General features: G+C 37.2%; 1 protein-coding gene across 1 annotated transcript; it reads right to left on the reverse strand.

Moving 5' to 3' along the window:
- Nucleotides 1-4,868: 4,868 nt before the first annotated feature.
- LOC140246724 (lachesin-like) lies at nt 4,869-19,896 on the reverse strand. The gene is made up of 6 exons (XM_072326062.1): nt 19,892-19,896; nt 19,041-19,153; nt 16,658-16,936; nt 15,739-16,047; nt 13,742-13,834; nt 4,869-4,945 (listed from the first exon to the last, which is right to left on the reverse strand). Exons 1-6 carry the CDS (start codon nt 19,894-19,896, stop codon nt 4,869-4,871), a joined length of 876 nt encoding a protein of 291 aa, XP_072182163.1.
- Between the last annotated feature and the right edge of the window lie 169 nt (nt 19,897-20,065).

Below are 20,065 nucleotides of genomic sequence, written 5' to 3' on the forward strand. Positions count from 1 at the left end.
CATCGAAATAGTCATGTACATAACTATCCTACGCGACGATCCGACGAATTCCATCTTCCATTAATGAGAACCGCACATGCCCAAAATACATTTCTTTATACCGGATCCAGACTTTGGAATAATCTAGATAAAAACTTAAAATATTCCCCCAAATTCCTCACATTTAAATACAAATTCAGAAAACACTTATTATCTACTTATAATTCTAGATAGTTTAAATTGCTTTAATTCATGCTTGAGGTTTCACCTGTCCTGATGTCGCAGCACTTGGCGTGTTCTGTATGCAGACCTCTCTTCTCTCTTCCTTCCTCTTCCTTTACTGTCTTTTGTTCTTCGTAGACTTGTATTGTTATTGTCTTCTCTCTTCTCGGTACTGTCTCGCGTCTTATATGTGTGGGTAACTGAATGTCTGTACGAGTGTGTCGTCCTTGTCATATTTTCCCGGTACACGCAGTTCAATGAACACTGTCTGGGCATTAGCATTGATACTCTATTCTTATTTCTTATTATTGCCGAAGCCAGCGTATCTTAAAATAACTATATTTTTACAAATGACTTAAGTAATTTATATCTAATACACTAGCTGTAAAAAAAAAAAAAAAAAAAAAAACAACCTTGAATAACATATTGTTTACTTATTATTTATCTAGCGATCCACGTCCCACAAGCTTTGCTTTTTAGTGGATCGCTATTTTCCATAATTGAAGTTATTTTCCGAACGCTCATGAAGTATACATGCATTGTTCCTCGTAATTATTGTACATATGTTGTTGTATATAATTTATTTCGTATACTACATGAATCTTTTGTAAACGTTTGGACAATATCATTTCGTGACATGTATACTTTGTATTATGTATTATGTTTTGATATTCGTTGATTGGAAATAAACTATGATTGAATTGATTGAATTGAATTGAAGACGGAGTTTCTCGAGTTTGAGACTTATGAGTTTATGAGTGAATTCAAGCAATATTTCCTTCTTTTACCAAACGAGCCTCAGATGCGTCTAGTGGCGGTTATTTTCAGGCTTTAACAGTTGTATCTGCTGTGTGAGTTCAGGACAGGTGTGTAATATGCCATTATGCGATAGCAGACGAGCTTAGCAATGATGTTTACATAATACTTTCATTTTTTTTTATCCATCCCTCGAATTCATGTCTCTCCCGTTCTTTGCCTTCGATTAAATTCAATTCAATTTTTCATTCTTTGTACACTGCAAAAAGTCCGGTGTTAAATAGTGAACACCGAGCTGGTGTTAAATTTTCGGTGCTTATTTATGGTGTTGAATTAACACCTACGGGTGTCATTTCAAAATTTTTAACTGTTTTTTTTAAAGAGTTTCTTAGTAACTGCACTTCTTGTTGATTTTTTATTTAAACAAGACGATCAAGAATTTTACATTAAAATACTAGATTTTTGAAAAAATGTGAAAATAAATTTACACCAAAGTAACACCAGCTGGTGTGGTCCCTTATTGAAGCTGGACGGGTGTTAAACCATTGATATCAACACTAGCAAATATCAAATCAACACCATGTGGTGTCATTTTTGAATTAACACCAGTACAGTGTCAAAATAACACCAGGTACAGTGTCAAATTAACACCACGAAGTGTCAAGTGAACACTTTTCAACACCATCACAGTGCATTTTTAACACCTGCGGGTGTGGTCCTTTATTGAAGTTTGATCGGTGTTAGATTTAACACCCGTGGTGTTAAATCTAACACCGATGTTTTTACAGTGTACTTGTAAGTTATGTTAAGTTATGTTCCATTCTTACTATCGAAAGAATTGTCGGAACTCCATATCTCTCCTTCCGAGGAACGTTGGCATTACTACAGATTAATTTTGGTGTCATAAAGCTGGGCTTCAAGTGGAAAGCAGACCATGTCTGAACATCGGGGAGACATCGGTACATACTGTGTATCAAGTGAAGAAGAAGACACCTCATATGGCTCGAATGGTCTAGATGCGCGTGAATTCTGAATCACGGGAACTTCGTAGACGTTTTCAGTTTCATGCAGCGTCTTTTCTTCCATTATTTCTGCTTGACCTTCAGCAATTGTCATGGAATCCTGCACAAATGTCATGAATTCAAAGATTTACTGTATTTTGACAAAAAAAAACAAACAAACAAAAGGAACAGTGACTATAGCAGTGAAAAAAAAAATCACAAATGAAGAGAAATAGTTTTTTTTTGTTTTTTTTCATTTCCTTCAAAAACGAAAGTATAATTATTCAGGCTCATAGGACAATATGTAACCCTGCACCACAAAACAAACAAAAAGTAACCAGACATTCCAATTTTAGCTAATGGCTGAATCTGAAAGAGCAGACCTTCGGCTTTAAAGTGATGGACTCTCCTAACCTATTTAGACAGTGGGAAAGAAAACACATACTCTGTGCCGTGGATCGATGTGTAAGTGTCTTCGCAGACTCAAACACATGTAATCTCTTTTTATTTTTCTCTCTTATAGTCATACTTTATTGTCCTTTTTTGTCTAGTTGCTCTTTCGGGCCAATAAAATCTTGAAATCTCAAACGTTGTTGGGCCGAATTAAAGCGTAAGTAACAAAAGTAACAGTCCATTTTGAATTTTAGTTGCCAGATCGGGACGATCTATGTTGGAATCGAGAACCGAGCAGAAACCTAATCAACGGTTCATTTTTTTTTTTTTTTTTTTTTTTTTTTTGGTTAAGTACGGTTTGGAAGGTTGTTTCGAAAGTTTTAATATTCAACATAATCAAGTTCTTATTTTTAGATTTCAACTCTCGTTTAAATTTTGTGGAGAGTTTGAAAACTTTACAGTATGTTTTTTGTTTTTTTTTCTCGAGTCATTTGTGGCAGTCATCTTGGATTTTACCATGAATAATGTTTTCGTTAATACATTTTTCTATTTATGTGACATAGAGCTTTTGTTTTCACAGCTAAACTACTATTTTAAGGCAGAAGAATCGAATGCTTCTAGATGCATGTGTGTTGAGACAATTCTGACAGCAGTTCTTGCAAATGTAACTTGAATTTTGCAGTGGATACGTTGTATATTTACTTACATAGATATTTGATTAGGACTAATCAACGGTCTATAGCTCTACTTGCGTCAACCACAGGGGCCGCATATTTTTTTTTCAGGGTGTGTATTTGTGTGTATGGGGGGGGGGGGAATGACGGACCAAGGGGTGTAGGGTGTCAATGCAAACCCCCCCCCCCCCCCTGTGATTGGTCAAAACGGGTCCCGTGATCTTTGTGGAGCCATGTCGTTACTAAAGTGCGCTCATACGCAGTGCCCATTGTTAACTACCCCTTATTTGGCTTGGTTATTTTGTTACGTCTGAGCGTACACGCTAACCCTGTAACGCGTAATACGCGCGGTAACGACATGGCGTCCAATTTAGCAGTTGGCCAGACTCTTTTTATATACGGCACTGCGGCAGTATCAAAACAACAGCGCCCTCTACACTACCGGGACTATGCACCTTTAAATGCTTGACGACAGGCAAAACCCCAATTTTATCTATATTGTTCCATACCACGTAAATATGCTACACTATGACAAGCCAATGCCACAACTTGCAAAGAGAAGAGATCACTTTGTAAACAGGAATGGAATCTCAAAATCGTACCTGCTGGCACAACAAGGAGGATTTTTTTTCCTTTTTGTGCAACGTATTTACCTAGAATGGAAGCAGGGGAAGCACTGCGTGATATTCCAGGCTGAGCAGGATGCAATTCATAGCTGTCTGAAAGCAAACCAGTGGCTCAGGTCGGAACCATATCACTACTCCCAGAGGTGGCACATTATTCGTAAACCCTGCTGACTGTGATCATGCAAGCAAGTCAACTGAGAAAGCTGACTGTTAGAGATCACTCACTGTCATTTCATTTGACATTGATTTTTATCACGATGTGGTCCATCTGCCAGATGCCAGTCCTAACCTGAACACACAATAATTGTCCCTTGACTGGGAGAGCTACATGTTATCATGGCTGCCCTCCGCGCTCTTGGTGCCTCCATGGAGAACTCCGATGATGCTTGGATGGAAGCTTCATCTACTGGTCTGCGACAAGAATGCAAATCCTGACGTTTAAGTATATTGACCGTACTCTTCATGTCCACACTACGTAGCTCTTTATGGAAATGGCATTGGAAAAGTGAATCCTTCAAGGAAAACGTACAACTGAAAGTTGCTGGTTTTCCCAGAAGCTGTAAGTTGTAGGACAGGCAGCTGAAATTGTCTGACTGAAGGCAACAGAGCAAATTGAAGCTGCCTTTTCTGAAAGGAGCAAGCGCACAAAAGCCGAGGCTGCAAACCAAGCAAACACAACTCTAGTTGAGGCTTTGAACACTCCTGATATCATCACGGCTTTCCAAAATGGGAGAAACTAAGATCCACGAATACAACGTCCAGGGCAATGATGAATTTACTGCATGGAGTTGAAGCAATCCCATTCTTTGTCGCTGCAAACGTACCCAGTATCCCGTCAGAGATGACATAGACATAAACCACATCCCAACGAGACAAAAGCTGATCTGACAGACTATTTTCTGCAAAGTCTCTAGAGCACAGCAATACATCACTCAAGCTTTTCATCACATTTTCTTCAGGGTATACCACGAGCAATGAAGACTTCTTTTCCCAGGTTAACAAACATGAAGAAGCAAACCCACTGTTGATATTGTATGTTGCTCTGGCATCACAGCGAAACCCATCGGACGCACAGTCGAAGGTTTCTTCTCCCCAGACACATGATGTCCTTGTGTTAGTGATGTCAAACTACAAGCTCATGCTGAAGAACACGTTCATGTTCCTGGCCTCTGGGGTTATGGAAATTGAGAAAATGGGTACCCGTAGGGTCAGAAAGATCAAAAGCCTCGCCAGCTTCCAATGCGTTCACTGGCCCTGACATGACTGGAAGGTTCTCTCGTAAAGGCAAAGAAACCTGGCAACAAGTGTACATGAAAGAAAAAGAGATGCAATCAGTTCTCTGCATATGCTTTATACAAAGGCAGAGGTGACCGATACATTATGATGGCTACACTGGCTACCTTTGTCTCTGCAGCATACTTCCTCAAAAGAATCTGCATTAAGACTATATCCGATCTGCGATAGCATCTCTTCTGCGAGCATATGGCAAATATGAAAAGCTTCAATGCACCTCCTACCCTCTGAGCTCTTAGAGTCTAAGAGTCCTTATCAAACAATACATGAGGGAGAGGCCAGCATTGTTCTGCAGGATCCTCAATTGGAACCCCTGCAGAATGGCTACCGAAGAGATTCCAATGGTCAGCCGAAACCAACTATGACAAACCCCCTTTCAGCTCCAAAGGTCATCATTGAGATGGCTTGTTGTCAATGCAAAACAGACTTTTCGTCTCTCAAATATTCTTGCAAAATAAAGAACTGATCCTGCATTCATGGTTGCCGGTGCGGCAGTATCAGTCCATTAGAATGATAAGGACACTCAGAGCAAGTATAAAACTGATGATGAGGATGAAGGAGATGATATTTACGGAAGGTTGGCTCATAAAAGGCTAAACCCATTTTGGGGTTGGGTTTGGGTTTTGAGCATTTGGTTCTTAAAAGACACTATCTTAGTGGAACCTTCATGTCTGATTAAGGTAAAGAATGTCAGAGTTATGAGGACACTCATATGGCGATAATGGAGAATATATGTAAAGAAATGTGCTGCCTCGAAAATTAAACCATTTTTGTCACAAGGGGCATGTTTGTTCTTAATGGACAATGTAGGGTTAAAGTCTGATCCCTTGGAAAAACAGTCAATGAAACAAGATATCATTCAAGTGATATTATTGAATATTTTTCTACCCCAAGATTTTTTTAAGCCATTTTTTTTTACCATTGTATTTCTTTGCTGGTGCGTCAGCGAGTTCAAAAATAAAAGAGCATTCAGACCAAGTATGAAACTGATGGTGATGTTGATTGAGTTGAGGTGTAAAGACAATCGGCTGCCTCAGAGATTAAGCCAATTTCTGCCATGAGGAACACGTTGGTTCTTTTATAGCTGACACTACTTTTTTTTTTTTTTTTAGAGAGAGAGAAACGTTCATTTCGAACCACTGGTAAAAGATCAATGAAACAAAAATAAAATATCAGTCAAGCGAGTTTATAATTAATTCCGACATTTTTTTCCTTTTTCTTTTAATTTCTTTGCCATTACAATTCTTCGGTAAAGAAATTTGGTTTCCTAAAAGATTAAACACATTTATTTTCTGTGAGGAGGAGCATGTGGGTTTTTGCACATGGGCACTGAGTTATTGGAATGTTTATGTCTGATGAGTCATAAAACAATCGGTGTAATGGAAAATGTCTGTCAAGTGAGTTTACGGTTCAATGTAGTTTATCTCTTTGTTTTACTATTGGATTCCTTGGCAATGAAAATGATGATTTAGCTGTTCAGATCGAAGTTCTGTTATTTAGAAGCCGTGATACTGAAAAAAAAAAAAACTGTTTTAATGCAGCCATTCTGTACAAATGTAAGATGGTGTCCATATATGTATCCGCGCAAATGGAAACTTTCTTTTTTCTGATTCAGTTTTAAAACTCTAAAAACAATGCGACATTGTAAACCTGAATAATAATAATAGGGCTAAGTATATTTCGCTCATGAGATCTTTGAAAAGGGGGGTTAAGATTCAGAAAATTAGCTGTTAGGATCATTTTATTTTATAGAATAACAAACATTAGATATTACCTAATCTTGGAAGTACTTGATTATGATCATTAATACACTATACCAGAGACAATTTACATAGATACGGATCTTTCATCGTGAGTGTTTAATCTTCTGAAAGCAGTAAATCTATACTACAATGGATTATGATTATAGAATACGTAATGCATTATTTTGCACGACTAACCTACGAATTAAGTTCAATTATTGTTACCTCCTGCAAAAGTGCCGTTATGTAGATCTTAATGTAATGTTAATCAGAAATAAATGATACACACACACACATACATGTAAATATATATATATATATATATATATATATATATATATATATATATATATATATTGTAGGGTAAGGGAATTATATACTAGACCCCTTACATTATATCTTAAACATTAACTACAAACTCTTCACCTTCAATTCTAACAACTTTTGACAGGATGCTAGTACCGCTTTAAAAGTTAGAAGTAGTCCTAAAAGATTGTATTCATTTAGTGTACCATTTTCAGCAACATCGGATAATTCCTTCACTCTAATTACTTTTGAGTTTTATATCCGGTTTACTGTCCAATTCATTGCACAGAGCACGTCAAAATGAGGATTAAGCACTTAAATAAACCCTAGATTTAACGGGATCTTTTCTCAGTGAACACTTTTTTTTCCAATTTTTCCGATTTTTATTTTTGCCTTTTTGTGGTTTCGTGATGTAGGGTACCATATCATTGTATGGTTATCATCTCTATGTTTTTATGACAACTTAGTGTGCACCTATTACATAAAGCGACGTAAAGATTGCAAGGATTTGCATTTATCTTACGTAGTAATTCCAAACAATATCTAAATATACTTTCTTTCCTGCGAACATCATTAAATCATTTACATTCAAGTCTACAAGTTGTTGTTCTTGTTGTGTGTGTCAGTGTTTTCTAGGTAATTTAAATATATACTGTGCATTTATTTGGATGTAACAATCATTTTACATAAAACAACAGATGTAGCATCGAATGACCGTTGTTACGCTACAAATTGTCGCCCCCGGAAACGGGCGACAAATTGTGCAGGGAACTGACGGCACAAATTGTCGCCCCTGCACAATTTTTTTTTTTTTTTTCAGAGGGCTGACGGCACAAATTGTTGGCTGCCCTCAAAGCATATTTAGGGAGTAATATCATTCTTGATATAGACATTGGCATACCAACACATAACTGACATGGCTACATTCATGCAAACAATCCATATAAAAAAGTCACTCGAGTGTGTCTGTGCGCTCAAACATGATAACTGAGTGTCCGTTTGAGTGTGTGAGTGTGTGTGTGTGTGTATGTATGTATGTGTGGGGTGCGCGTGAAGTGGAGAGGAGTGGATGGATGGGGTGTGGGTGTTTGAGGCACGGGTGTGAATGTGTGTATGTGTGTGTGCGTGTGTGTGCGTCGATGGGCTCGCGCGCATATGTGTGCGTATGGGATGTCTGTATATTTATGTGTGTGAGTCTGTGTGTGCATGGTGCTATGAGTAATAATAGAAACGTGCCATAAAAACAAAACTTAGCATTGACCCCTGCTTCTGACTTTTGACCTTGAGGTGACCTCCATGTTTGGTAAATGTTAAACTTTGTATAACCGCCCTTCCCCCCAAGGTTGATTGAAATTGAAGCCCTGGGTACAGAGTTATTCAAGTTTTTAAAGCGCAACGGCCAGACGACGGATGGACGGACAACGGACGGACAGACGTAATCCCTTACTCTCCCCTCACCTTCGGTGGGCTCGAAAAATACACACACACACAAAAAAGACGCACACACATACATACACACACAGATGCACGCACACATACATACAAATTAACATACATACATACATGCGTGCGTATCCACACGCGCATACAGAGACAGAAAGAGAGAGAGAATCACCGCCATCAACACAGAGACTCCAGCAAACACGCACACATACACACCACATACCCCTACACATACACACCACACATACACCAGTATAGAAAGACCACGATACTCAGCACACACACCATATACAATGCGCACATACACACCAAATACATAAAAACACACACGCGCACAATCATCCAAACACAAACACCCACAGACACACGCACGCACACAAGCGCACGTTTACACACAAACAAACCACCACACATGCACACAATGACAATGACAATGTGTTGTTGTTGTTTTTTTTTTCATGTCACCCTAATATTCAGATTCCTCAATTCAATTCAATTCAATTCATTTATTTTTCATTCTTCTTTTTTCAACAAAACATAACGTATAATAAATTTGGAATTACATCATAAACATGAACATTCGACTTTATAAAAGATAAATGATACAAATAAACAAAAGAATGCATACTGGCTTCAGTTGAGAAAAAAAAAAGAACTGAGAGGTCCACTAAAGAGCAAGCTTGTATGTTGTGAACCACTCAAAAAATGAACAAACTTATGAATTACTTATTTACAAATACTTATCACAGATATAATTTACGACAGAACGGAACAAGACAGGAGAAATACAAAAGACTTGACACGACTTGACAAAAAAGACGGAAAGAATAGAGAGAGAGAAAGGAAAAGAAAAAAAAGAGAATGCCTTCAGAGGGCTGGTACTGCATTCACCTGTGCAGGGATTTAATGGCTATTGCATAATAATCTACGTAATCCATTACGTAATAATGAAGTCAGCAATCGAAAGACTGGTGGATGGATGATGAACCCTGAGGTTGATGAGATCTAACTAATAAAGAAATATGTCAAAGAGGATTTAACAGAAATGATTTCAACTTGCGCTTAAAAGAATGCAAAGGAGGGGAATCTTTTATTTCACAGCTTAATGAATTCCAAAATCTAGGACCGGTGTATATAAATGTACTCTGAGCTAAAAGAGTTCTCAGGAGGGGCAAATGAAACTCATTACATTGTCTAGTGGGATAATTATGAAAAAAACTGATTCCGTGGAAACATTGAATTGAAAATACTGGGAAGTGCATTTGCATTGTAATTAAACATAAACTGACCAAGCTGAAAAAAATACAAATCTGTAATTTTCAAAATCTTATATTTAGTAAACAATGGCTCTGAATGGGAACGTGGCGGGACGCCGCATATGATACGAAGTAGCTTTTTTTTTTGCAGTAATAGTAATGTATCTAGTAAAGTTTGATGGGCACTACCCCATGCTAGGAGTCCGTAATTAAGATACGGTAAAATTAGAGAAAAATACAAGGTCAACAAAGAGGACATTGGAATATGAGACTTGAGTCTATTTATGATACCAATATTACGTGAAATGATTGTACTAATGTTAATAATGTGCGGTCTCCATGAAAGTTTATCGTCCACTGTGATACCAAGGAATTTTATATAAGATACACGTTCTAACAGAGTGTCATCAAAAATGATATTTGTGCGCAAAGCTTCTACGGAATTGCTAAAAAGCATATACTTCGTTTTCTGGAGATTAAGTGATAATTTATTAGCTCTTATCCACTGAGTAACTTTTTTTTTTTCAATTCGGAATTAACAATGCTTACGAAAGTATCTGGATTTCGGTGAGAAAAGAAAACATTGGAATCATCAGCAAAAAGGATAAATGAGAGTATATCAGAGGATCTACAAAAGTCATTAATATAAATAATAAAAAGTGAATGTCCTAATAAGCTACCCTTGTGGGACGCCACATCTAATAAATTCTAGATTTGACTCATTCTCGTTCAGAGATACATATTGTTTTCGATTGTGTAGGTAACTCCTGAACCACTCCAAGGCCTTCCCCGTATTCCATAAGATGACAATTTATATAATAAAATGTCATGATTTATCGTATCGAAGGCCTTGGAGAAGTCCAAGAAGATACCAATAAGATGAGAATGATTATCAATAGTATGCGCGGCGTGGTCAATAAACTTCAAAAGGCATGAATGGTACTGTGTTTCTGACGAAACCCAAATTGAGAATTTGTAAAAACATTATGAAAACGAAGAAAATTAATTGTTCTTACAATCACCAATTTTTCCAAAATTTTAGATAGATGAAAGCAAAGAAATGGGTCTATAATTACATCAAATTCATCTCCTTTTTTAAATAAAGGAAAAACCTTAGCTATTTTCATAATTTCAGGAAAAACACCACTTTGTATAGATTTATTGAAAATATGTGAAAGTGGGTCAGCAATTGATGATATAATTCCCTTTAGAATGAAATTACTTATATCATCATAACCGGCACTTCGCTTATTATTCATTGCAGTAACAATATCTATTATTTCATAGTTGGTAGTTGGAACAAAAAAAAAAATAGAACTAGAATTAGGTTGACCTAAGACTGTAGAAAAATGCGTATTTGACTTTGGTACTTTTTCTGCCAGATTCCCCATCATTGAAAAATAAGAATTAAAAATATTAACTTTATCATTAGGATCTTCAACAATTTTATTATCATATTTTAACTTTGTAATATTTAATTTCTTTTTTGATATATTCATGGCCTGCTTCAATATCTTCCATGTGTTCTTTATAATTATCATGTTTATATTTCTCTAACTGAATCATATATTTCCTCTTTTTCAACCGTATAATCTCTATCTATAAACTTATCTTTTATTTTAGGAATATATTCATCTAAATAATTATTCATAATCCCTGAAAAATTTTCAAATGATGCATTTACGTCATCATTATCATAAACACTAGACCAGTCAGCCCTATCTAAGCAAGCACCAAGGCTAGCCAAATTTTCCGGTGAAGCTCTACGTCTAAATGAAGAAAACTGGAACTTATTAACCAAATGTTTAAGATCAAAACATGTTATAATAGGGAAATGATCAGTTACATCAGATAAAATTATAGCAGAATTTAAAATCTGCACAGAATTAGAAAATATATTATCAAGGAGGGTTGCGGAGTGATTTGTAACTCGAGTTGGCTTCGAAATTAGTGGCAAGAAAGAGGCTGACAAAAAAATTTCAAGAAATTCTTGAGATGTGTTATCATCATTCTTAATCAAATCAATATTAAAATCACCCATTATGAAAATGCTTTTATTGATAAATAAAGGACTTTTTAACATATTATATATACTCCAAACACACGCAAACACAACTATGCGCACACATATACACACCTACACACCATACTCAGCACATGCCATGCAGCCCCCCCCCCCCAACACACACACACACTTCACATTTACCAATCATACCATCCAACCCCACCCAAACATACCACAAAAACCCACGCAATGCACCACACAATTCATTGTGCATCTTAGTATCATCTTCTGCGGTTTGAAGACAACGACCGACGACAATTTGTGCTGCTACGTTTCTTTTTTACCTGAACAAATTGTCCCCATTTGTGCTGAGGCGACAATTTGTTCCGCAACAGACCTATGAAAATTGTCTGTGTAGAAAACAAATAAATTTTTGCAGACTGGACTGTCTTTGCAAATTCCACGATTAATATTTTGAAAATATGATTTGTATTCACCCTAGTGAATATACTGCCGTCTGTTCAAAAGGTAGTTCCTGAAAAGAAACAAATCAAGGCCCCCATGTATTCAATGGTGTGATACTTTGTAAATATGTATTTTTTTATTGTCTTAATTGATTGTGTCGAAGGCTTTAGAGAACTCCAAGAAGATAATACTGCACTGTAAAAACATCGGTGTTAGATTGGTGTAAATTTATTTTCACATTTTTTTCAAAAATCTAGTATTTTAATGTAAAATTCTTGATCGTCTTGTTTAAATTAAAAATCAACAAGAAGTGCAGTTACTAAGAAACTCTTCAAAAAACAGTTTAAAATTTGGAAATGACAACCGTAGGTGTTAATTTAACACCATAAATGAGCACCGAAAATTTAACACCAGCTCGGTGTTCACTATTTAACACCGGACTTTTTGCAGTGTGCATTATATGAGCGATGTTGTTTAGGGAGTGAGAAAAAAATAATGCGTGAGAGGTTGTGCGTTTATTACAAAATCGGTATACTGCAGTTTACACAATATGTCATGAGGTTGTTGAAATTAACAGTTGTATCACAATTATATAAAATCTCAATCACATCTTGGCATTCAGTCCTTTTATCTTTTGAAAAAAAAAGTAACATCGATTATATATTCATCTCAAAAAGTAGGCCGGGGGAATCAAGATGACGGCGGAATAAAAACTCGATCGGAGCTAGGGTGTGGACAGCAAAATCATTATCGAGATTTATTATCCAATTCCTCATCATCAAAGTCAGGTATACCTCCGAAATTAAATTAATGCTTAGTGAGACTAGTTGATCAAGAAAGTAAAAATCATTCATATCCCCGTCCTGTCCGTCGTATGAGTTAATCATTATTCGCACTTTCAGGTTTCAAAGCTTGATGTATTAAGGATTGTTATCGATACATTAAAATCAAGTACCTTTCGGTTCAAGACAGCTTGAGAGAGTGCACTGAGATGAACTTGATGTCCTTCAAGAGGTTCCGGTGGTAGAGGACGTCTTATCCTTTCCAAGGATATGATATCATTGGGCTGAGCATAGGTTGCATTGACGAAGTCGTGAACAGAGCAGTAATTTCCTGTAATGAGGAATAGTTACAACACAAATCTTTCATTTACCCAATTTCAACATTGTTTTTTTTTTTTTTTTTTTTTTTTTTTTTTCACGAGGATACTTAGGCCAAAAAGGCCGTCGAAGAAAGACTTCTGCTAAAGCTTCCTTCTTTTCTTAGTCACACAATTTTGGGCCCGCCTCGGGCCTTCGTCATTGAAAAAGACAAAGGTCAGAGGCGGGCCGAAAATGTTGTGAATAAAAACCTTGTTGGACCTCTAACTAGTGTACGCGAGACTCCTTGTGATATATATATAATATATATATATACATATATATTTATATATTTTAAACATATATACATATATAAAATAATATCAATAATAATAATAATAATTATTATTATTTTTGTTGTTGTTGGTAGGACTAGGATTAGGATTTCCGCAACATCATTTTGTCTGACAATTAATGATAATGAGTATTTTCAATACAAACCTCTTCGAACGACTATGATTACGGCAGTTACACAAAGGAGAACACCTGCTATAGTTCCAGCTCCAATGACAATGCCAGAGATCCATCGTTTGTCTAGAGTAATTGTACAATGAAATCAAGAGCAAAATGCAAAAACAAAGAAGATCATTCAAGTGGCAAGTAAATCATACATAAATGGTTATCCATCAATAACGACTTGTATCAAAGTGCAACATGTAATTCGAAACGTATAATCACTGGATGCATGTAAATAATACACGCATTACACGTAATACTGAATGCATTACTTAGTATTTTACTGACATTTTCATTTCATTTGTGTGTGTGTGTGTGTGTGTGCGTGAGTTATTTATATCAAACCTGTATTTTTTTTTCTTTTACTCAAACTCCTGTCAGTGGTCCGTGGTCGTCGACACAGAAAGGCAATGGTTAAATCCTACCAAAACACGTTTTTTTTTTTTTTTTTTTTTTTTTTTTTCTGGCTATACACTTAAAAGAACTGTAGTCATCTTCAAAATGTTTTGTCGGAAAAAGAAGAACGAAAAGATATGAATTGAATTGAAATGTATTGAATGTAAAGCATATCAAACCTTCAAAATGAGGTGCGCTTAGTACACCAGAAAAGAAATTGAGCTTTCATTAATCACACCTAATAAGTTTTAACAGGTTGCATCGTGTATTGCATATGTTAACTTTGAAGTTTAGTATTATTGTTCGATTTAATGACATTCATGCATCGAGCTATTTTTATTGCAACTCGACGAAAATAAAATTGTTGTATTAAGAAAGTGACTTTTTGTAATGAATAGTTTCAACTCCTCTCATATTATGATTAAAAAGAAACAAAAACATTGATATAACCCCTTACTCAGTCCCTGTGAACTTGAGTTTTCCTTTTTTTTTATTTAAGAATGCTCATTATTTTTTTCTTTAAACTCATCAACGGAATTTCATAACGCTCTCTGGCCATCTTTAATTTCTAACTTCATTTATTTGCAATGTGGACATATCTAAAGTGATTTTGATCGTCTTTGCATATTGAGAGACGACATTGTTTGTTTGTTTGTTTGTTTTCTGTCCCTCTCATGGCTGCAGGTAATCTACCTTGTCATAAAATTACAGAGACAATCCGTGACCTGTATATTTTCCATGACGTTTTGCCGATAACAATCCTTAACAATGAATAAATCGGCAACGAGTCGTTGTTGTGATATGAGTTTCTTTCTTAACTCGGGGAGCGTTTGCTTGCTTTCTGTTTTAGCTGTGTTTTCGTAATAAGCGTGGGGACAGATATAAATTTTTGAATAATATCTTATGTGCAGCAAAGGTCTTCTTCATCTAGGTTACAAAAAGCAAACAAAAACAAACAAACAAAAACAAGAACAAGATTACACGGACAAACTTGTATACCACAGGGCCGGCACAACCTTGGGGCCATTATTTCTTTCTTTCTGTCTTTTTTTTCTGTCTTTCTTCTTTTTTTTTTTCTTTTCCTTTTTGATAACATATAGAACTACGTATCAAATAGGGCATCACAAAAGAAAATGTGCTGAAGCAATCGTTGTTTATTTATGTATGTATTTTTTTTTTTTTACTTGTTCTTATTTTTTGCAGCGGATAGAAGTGGTGGCAGAACCCCCACTTTTGAAAACGTGGCGCCGGTCGTGTACCAAGATATGCATATAACAAGAAAGAAAACAATGGTGGCATAATGTCATAATGTTGAATTAGAGATGGCATTTTTATGCAGTTGTTTCTGATATCCAAATTGACTCATCTGGTAGATCATTTAAGAAACATGGGAAAAAAAAAAAGAAAGTGGAAGAAGAAGTGATGAAAAGATATACGAACGAGCATATGCTGCTCCGGAAAAACAAATAGGACAAACAGTGCTACGAAGCTTAGACTAAATACGGTGGCTTTTCCACTTACATTAAGCATTTATCAAAATCTGAGTGACAAGTCTGCTTTGCACTGGGACATTTACATACATGTACCCTGTTTATCTTCAGTTAATTGAACCGTGCGCTCTGCAACACCAAACTTGTTTCTGGCGATGCATGTGAATTCCTTAGGCGAATTTCCTGTCGCGATACCGGCCAAAGGCAGTCTGCTCTCAACGACACTATAGAAGGGGCTCGGAGATACATCAGTAGTATTTGGGGAGCCAATAGAATGGTATCCAATCGCTGCCCAGGTGACAGTAGCAGCTGGGTGAGCTTCTACGACGCACATCAGATATTCTTCGATTCCGATTTGAGTATGGTCTACCGTGAACACCGTCAATTCCCTTATGCTCGGGGGATCTGTTCCATATAACATAAATCCCATGTCTTAAAAAAAGAATAAACCGCATTAGATTGAACTGATAAACGCGTTTAGTATTATAGGGAAGCAATGCATGCTTACATCAAACCAAGCAACCACGAGACCGGTGGCCTAAATCCCTCTAGCGTTGATGATAAGGATTAATGGAAAGGATAACACGATTGCCAACAAGCAAAACCTGTGCAGCAAGGATATTTGAACCATTGACCTTGTTACTGGGATCTTATCCACCGACAAATTTTATACATATATACATGTACATGTATATAACATATTATATCCTCCAACTTGTAAAAACCAGGATGTGATGTTGGGTACCATAAATACCCCGTATGCTGTTAAACCTTCACTTTAACTGACTGCGGATGAAACAATTTATTGTTTAAAATTCCTGAATATGTATTTCAAGATATCTGCACGTCATGAACTGGCATATCTGTTTGCAATTCTCTTTCTAAGGAGGCCAAAGATTTAAATTGGCATAACACGTTCCCTTCATTTGGGCACTATTTTCTATTTATACTCCGAAGAGCATTCATACACATATAAATACACATAGGGACAATTTACACACAAACGAACACTTACAAAATACGTGGATGATCGCTTCCTTTCGTCGCATAGGAGGTATACCATTATCCGACTGACAAACATATCTGCCGGATATGCTCCTATCCATGTACGAGAATGACAACGATGAAAATCCACTACCGGCACTGATAGGAGTGACAGTCCCTTCTTTCGTCCAAGTGACCGCTGGGACCGGGTAGCCGGAAGATGAACAGTTGACATCAAATTGTTGATGGACTGATATTTCCGACAACTCTGTAAGATTTGACCAATTCAGTTGCACGTCCGATGGAGAACCTGTTAAATAAGAAACCAAGCCAAGGTATAAAAATACAAAAACAAAATATAAACGTAACGCATTTTTATATCAGCGTTCGACTCTTATGCATGCCGTACACAATATTGTCATAACCATATCATCTACAGAGTTTTCACTTCAAGTATCAGACATGCACGGTCTTGAGTTTATTTGGAATTATTACATGCTGTTGGTTTAGTCTGTAATGTATTTTACTTACAGTCAAGACTTGTCGAACTCATTTCCTTTACCATCCTTTCTCTCTCTCTCTCTCTCTCTCTTAAGTGTGTATGGAGGGGGGGGGGATGGGGTCGAATCAAGTAGTTGATACTCAGTTTTTAAACATTGATGTATTGGAAACAAAGTGTCTGGTTTGAAACGCCAGCTTTATGTTGACATGCCAGACTGCTAAAGAGATGAACAAAACAACTTGTTAGAATAAAGAAATAATTTTATCATTAATTGATAATGAAAAAGGAAATATGTTGCTTTTTTCAGCGTGCCATGATATAGCAGTATTATCAATATTCATTTGGATGTGTCGGTGGATATAAAAAAAAAAGAGAATAGAAATAACATTATTTATTTCGTGCGATGTAATTTTAGGTGCCCGTCTGTGTGCTAACTTTTTTATTTCTTTTTTTTTTTGGGGGGGGGCAATGTAACTGGGAGAGATATTTTCCTCCAAATGTTAATGAAAAGGCGCACACCACACATACACACACACACACACACACACATACACACACACACATACTGTATAATATATATATATATATAATATATACATATGTTTAAGCGCACATGAATAACATGTTTTTGAGAGAGATTTAAAGGTGTCTTTAATGCATTTGTTATTTTGTGTATACTGTGTATATTTTGGCTTTATCAGGGAAATGCAAAAATAAACTCAGCGGGAATTGGCAGGGGCGGTGGGGGATTTAATATAAATATGTATATATATATATATATATATATATATATATATATACATTCACCGTAACGACAATGTCGTTGAATGAAAATGATTACATAATGAAAAACTGCAAAATTGTATTCATTTATTGAATAAGTCTGTTTTTCAATTTTCTGATGAATGTTAGGTCTATGATAAGTAACTACTGCCGTATGAAATTGATAAAAAATTTGATTGTGGGGTAAATTTGTACTGTTGTCTTGTCCCTCTTAAGTCCCTCTGTGGATTTCTAACGGACCAATTACAAATTTCTCTGTGTTTTCTTATGGTCCAGGATGTCGTGTCATTAATTGTTTTCTAATGGTCAAGACCTAGTGTTTCACTTTCCATGTTGATACCCTTAGCCTATTTTTTCATATTTTTTATGGACCATTATAAAAGTCTATAACTTTCATATTCAAAAGTGAAGTTTGACCTGTGTTAGCAGTCTACAATGGGCCTTTGGTAAATTTACAGTCTCCCCTGGTACGTTTAAAATGGCGATTTTCCCTTCAGGTCTCATACCTGTAAACTATCCATGGACCCTACCTGCCAAAATATCAAAATCCTTCATAAATTCCCCCAAAATTTTCGGATTACTACCAAAAGTTAATCGTTTGTTACTCGTGTCATTCTCAACCTTTCCTGCAAGTTTCATCCCAATCCGTTAACTACTTTTTGAGTTAGTTTGCACACGGACAAACGAACGAACGAACGAACGAACAAACCAACAGTTAAGCCCCCGTCACACTACAGCGTATAAATCAGCGAATGCCTAGCGGATGGGCAAAATTTGGCAAAGTCCAGATACGCTAGAATCCGCTCGAATCCGCAAGCAAAACGTCGTTTTCGAACGTTCGCCTAACGAATGATGAGCATATGCTAACCGTGTTACAAGCGGATTAAGTAGCGAATGAAAGCGAATGCGTACAGTCCGTCCAGCGGATGCTGAGCGGACAAAGCGAATGAGGAGCGAATGCCCAACATATGCAGAGCGATACTGCGGCAGTCACGTGACGGATCTCGACTGACGCACATTTTCCCAAATCATTTTGAGTAGTGACAGTGTCGAGTAACGTTGTGATTGTGAGAATGGCCCCCAAAAGAAGGAAGGAGAAGTCACCACCAGGTGCTGCTGATATCATTACCCTCGACAGTCCTCAAGATTCCTGTGTTCCTTCTGATGATCACGTTGACGATGATGTGGGGAGTCCAACATCCTCCATTACGTCTGGTGCCTCCAACTGTTCCTAGCCTGGACCTTCAGTGAAAAAAAAAAGCCAGAGGCAAACGCCGGGACTTTAATATCCCGGAAGTTCGATGAGAAGCTGATTATACAATCTGAACTGCCCTCGTCTTCGGATCCAGGCCCTGGTCCACATCGTTCTTCGATGTTTTCCTCTCCTCCGTTTTCTCTTGTCTTGGATGTATTTGGCGATTGCCAGCTGGTTTAGGTCATGCTCATGTTGATGAACAGCTAGAAGATATTGCATCTGAAATCTCTGAGCGTCCTCCATTTCTGATGACCAACTGATAAATGCTACCTGTGCTGTCCAGATTTGCTGTGCGAATTTGGACGAACGGCGAACGAATGAGAAGCGAACGCAGAGCGACCACAACTTTCGATCAGCGGGCGCTAAGCGACCACAAAGCGTATTGTCATTCCGTTCGTCATCCGCTCAAGATTTTGGACATGTCCAAAATCAAAATTTGTCTCCGGCGGATCTCTGCGAATCGCTGCGAACAGCTAGCGGATACAGCGAACGCCAAGCGGGTCACGAACGATGAGCAGCGGATGTGAGCGTATCTCCAAATTTTCGGATCCGCTGAGCATTCGTTGGCTAGATACGCTCTAGTGTGACGGGGGCTTAACGAAAACATAACCTCCTCCCTTGGCGGAGGTAACTAGAAAAGCACTCTGAGAGCGCAGACCTCTGCCAAGCATGCAGCTCATTTCCACCACCGATCTTGTTCTTCTATTATTTCCACCCATACATACTCCATTGTGTGCAGAGTCGCCCGAATCCCAATATAGAAGCCTTTGTTACGTCATAAACCCTCAGCTGCACGGCGCGCCTCGCCCTAACAGAAACTAGAGCACGCACTTTAATACGCGCATGCAAACCTCAAATGCGCGCAGCCTGAACTCGCAAGTTCATTTACCCTACCTGCT

This window comes from Diadema setosum, chromosome 3 (assembly GCF_964275005.1).
Source record: "Diadema setosum chromosome 3, eeDiaSeto1, whole genome shotgun sequence".
In the NCBI taxonomy this organism is placed as follows: Eukaryota; Metazoa; Echinodermata; class Echinoidea; order Diadematoida; family Diadematidae; genus Diadema; species Diadema setosum.

What these genes read in the sequence shown, in the direction of transcription:
- LOC140246724 (XM_072326062.1), bottom strand. An exon ending in AATCTTGAGGACTGTCGAGG is followed by an intron (nt 16,937 to 19,040) that starts GTAATGATATCA and finishes CTTATTTAACAG; the next exon opens with GTTCTCCATCGGACGTGCAA. An exon ending in ATTAACTGAAGATAAACAGG is followed by an intron (nt 13,835 to 15,738) that starts GTACATGTATGT and finishes CAATTACTCTAG; the next exon opens with ACAAACGATGGATCTCTGGC.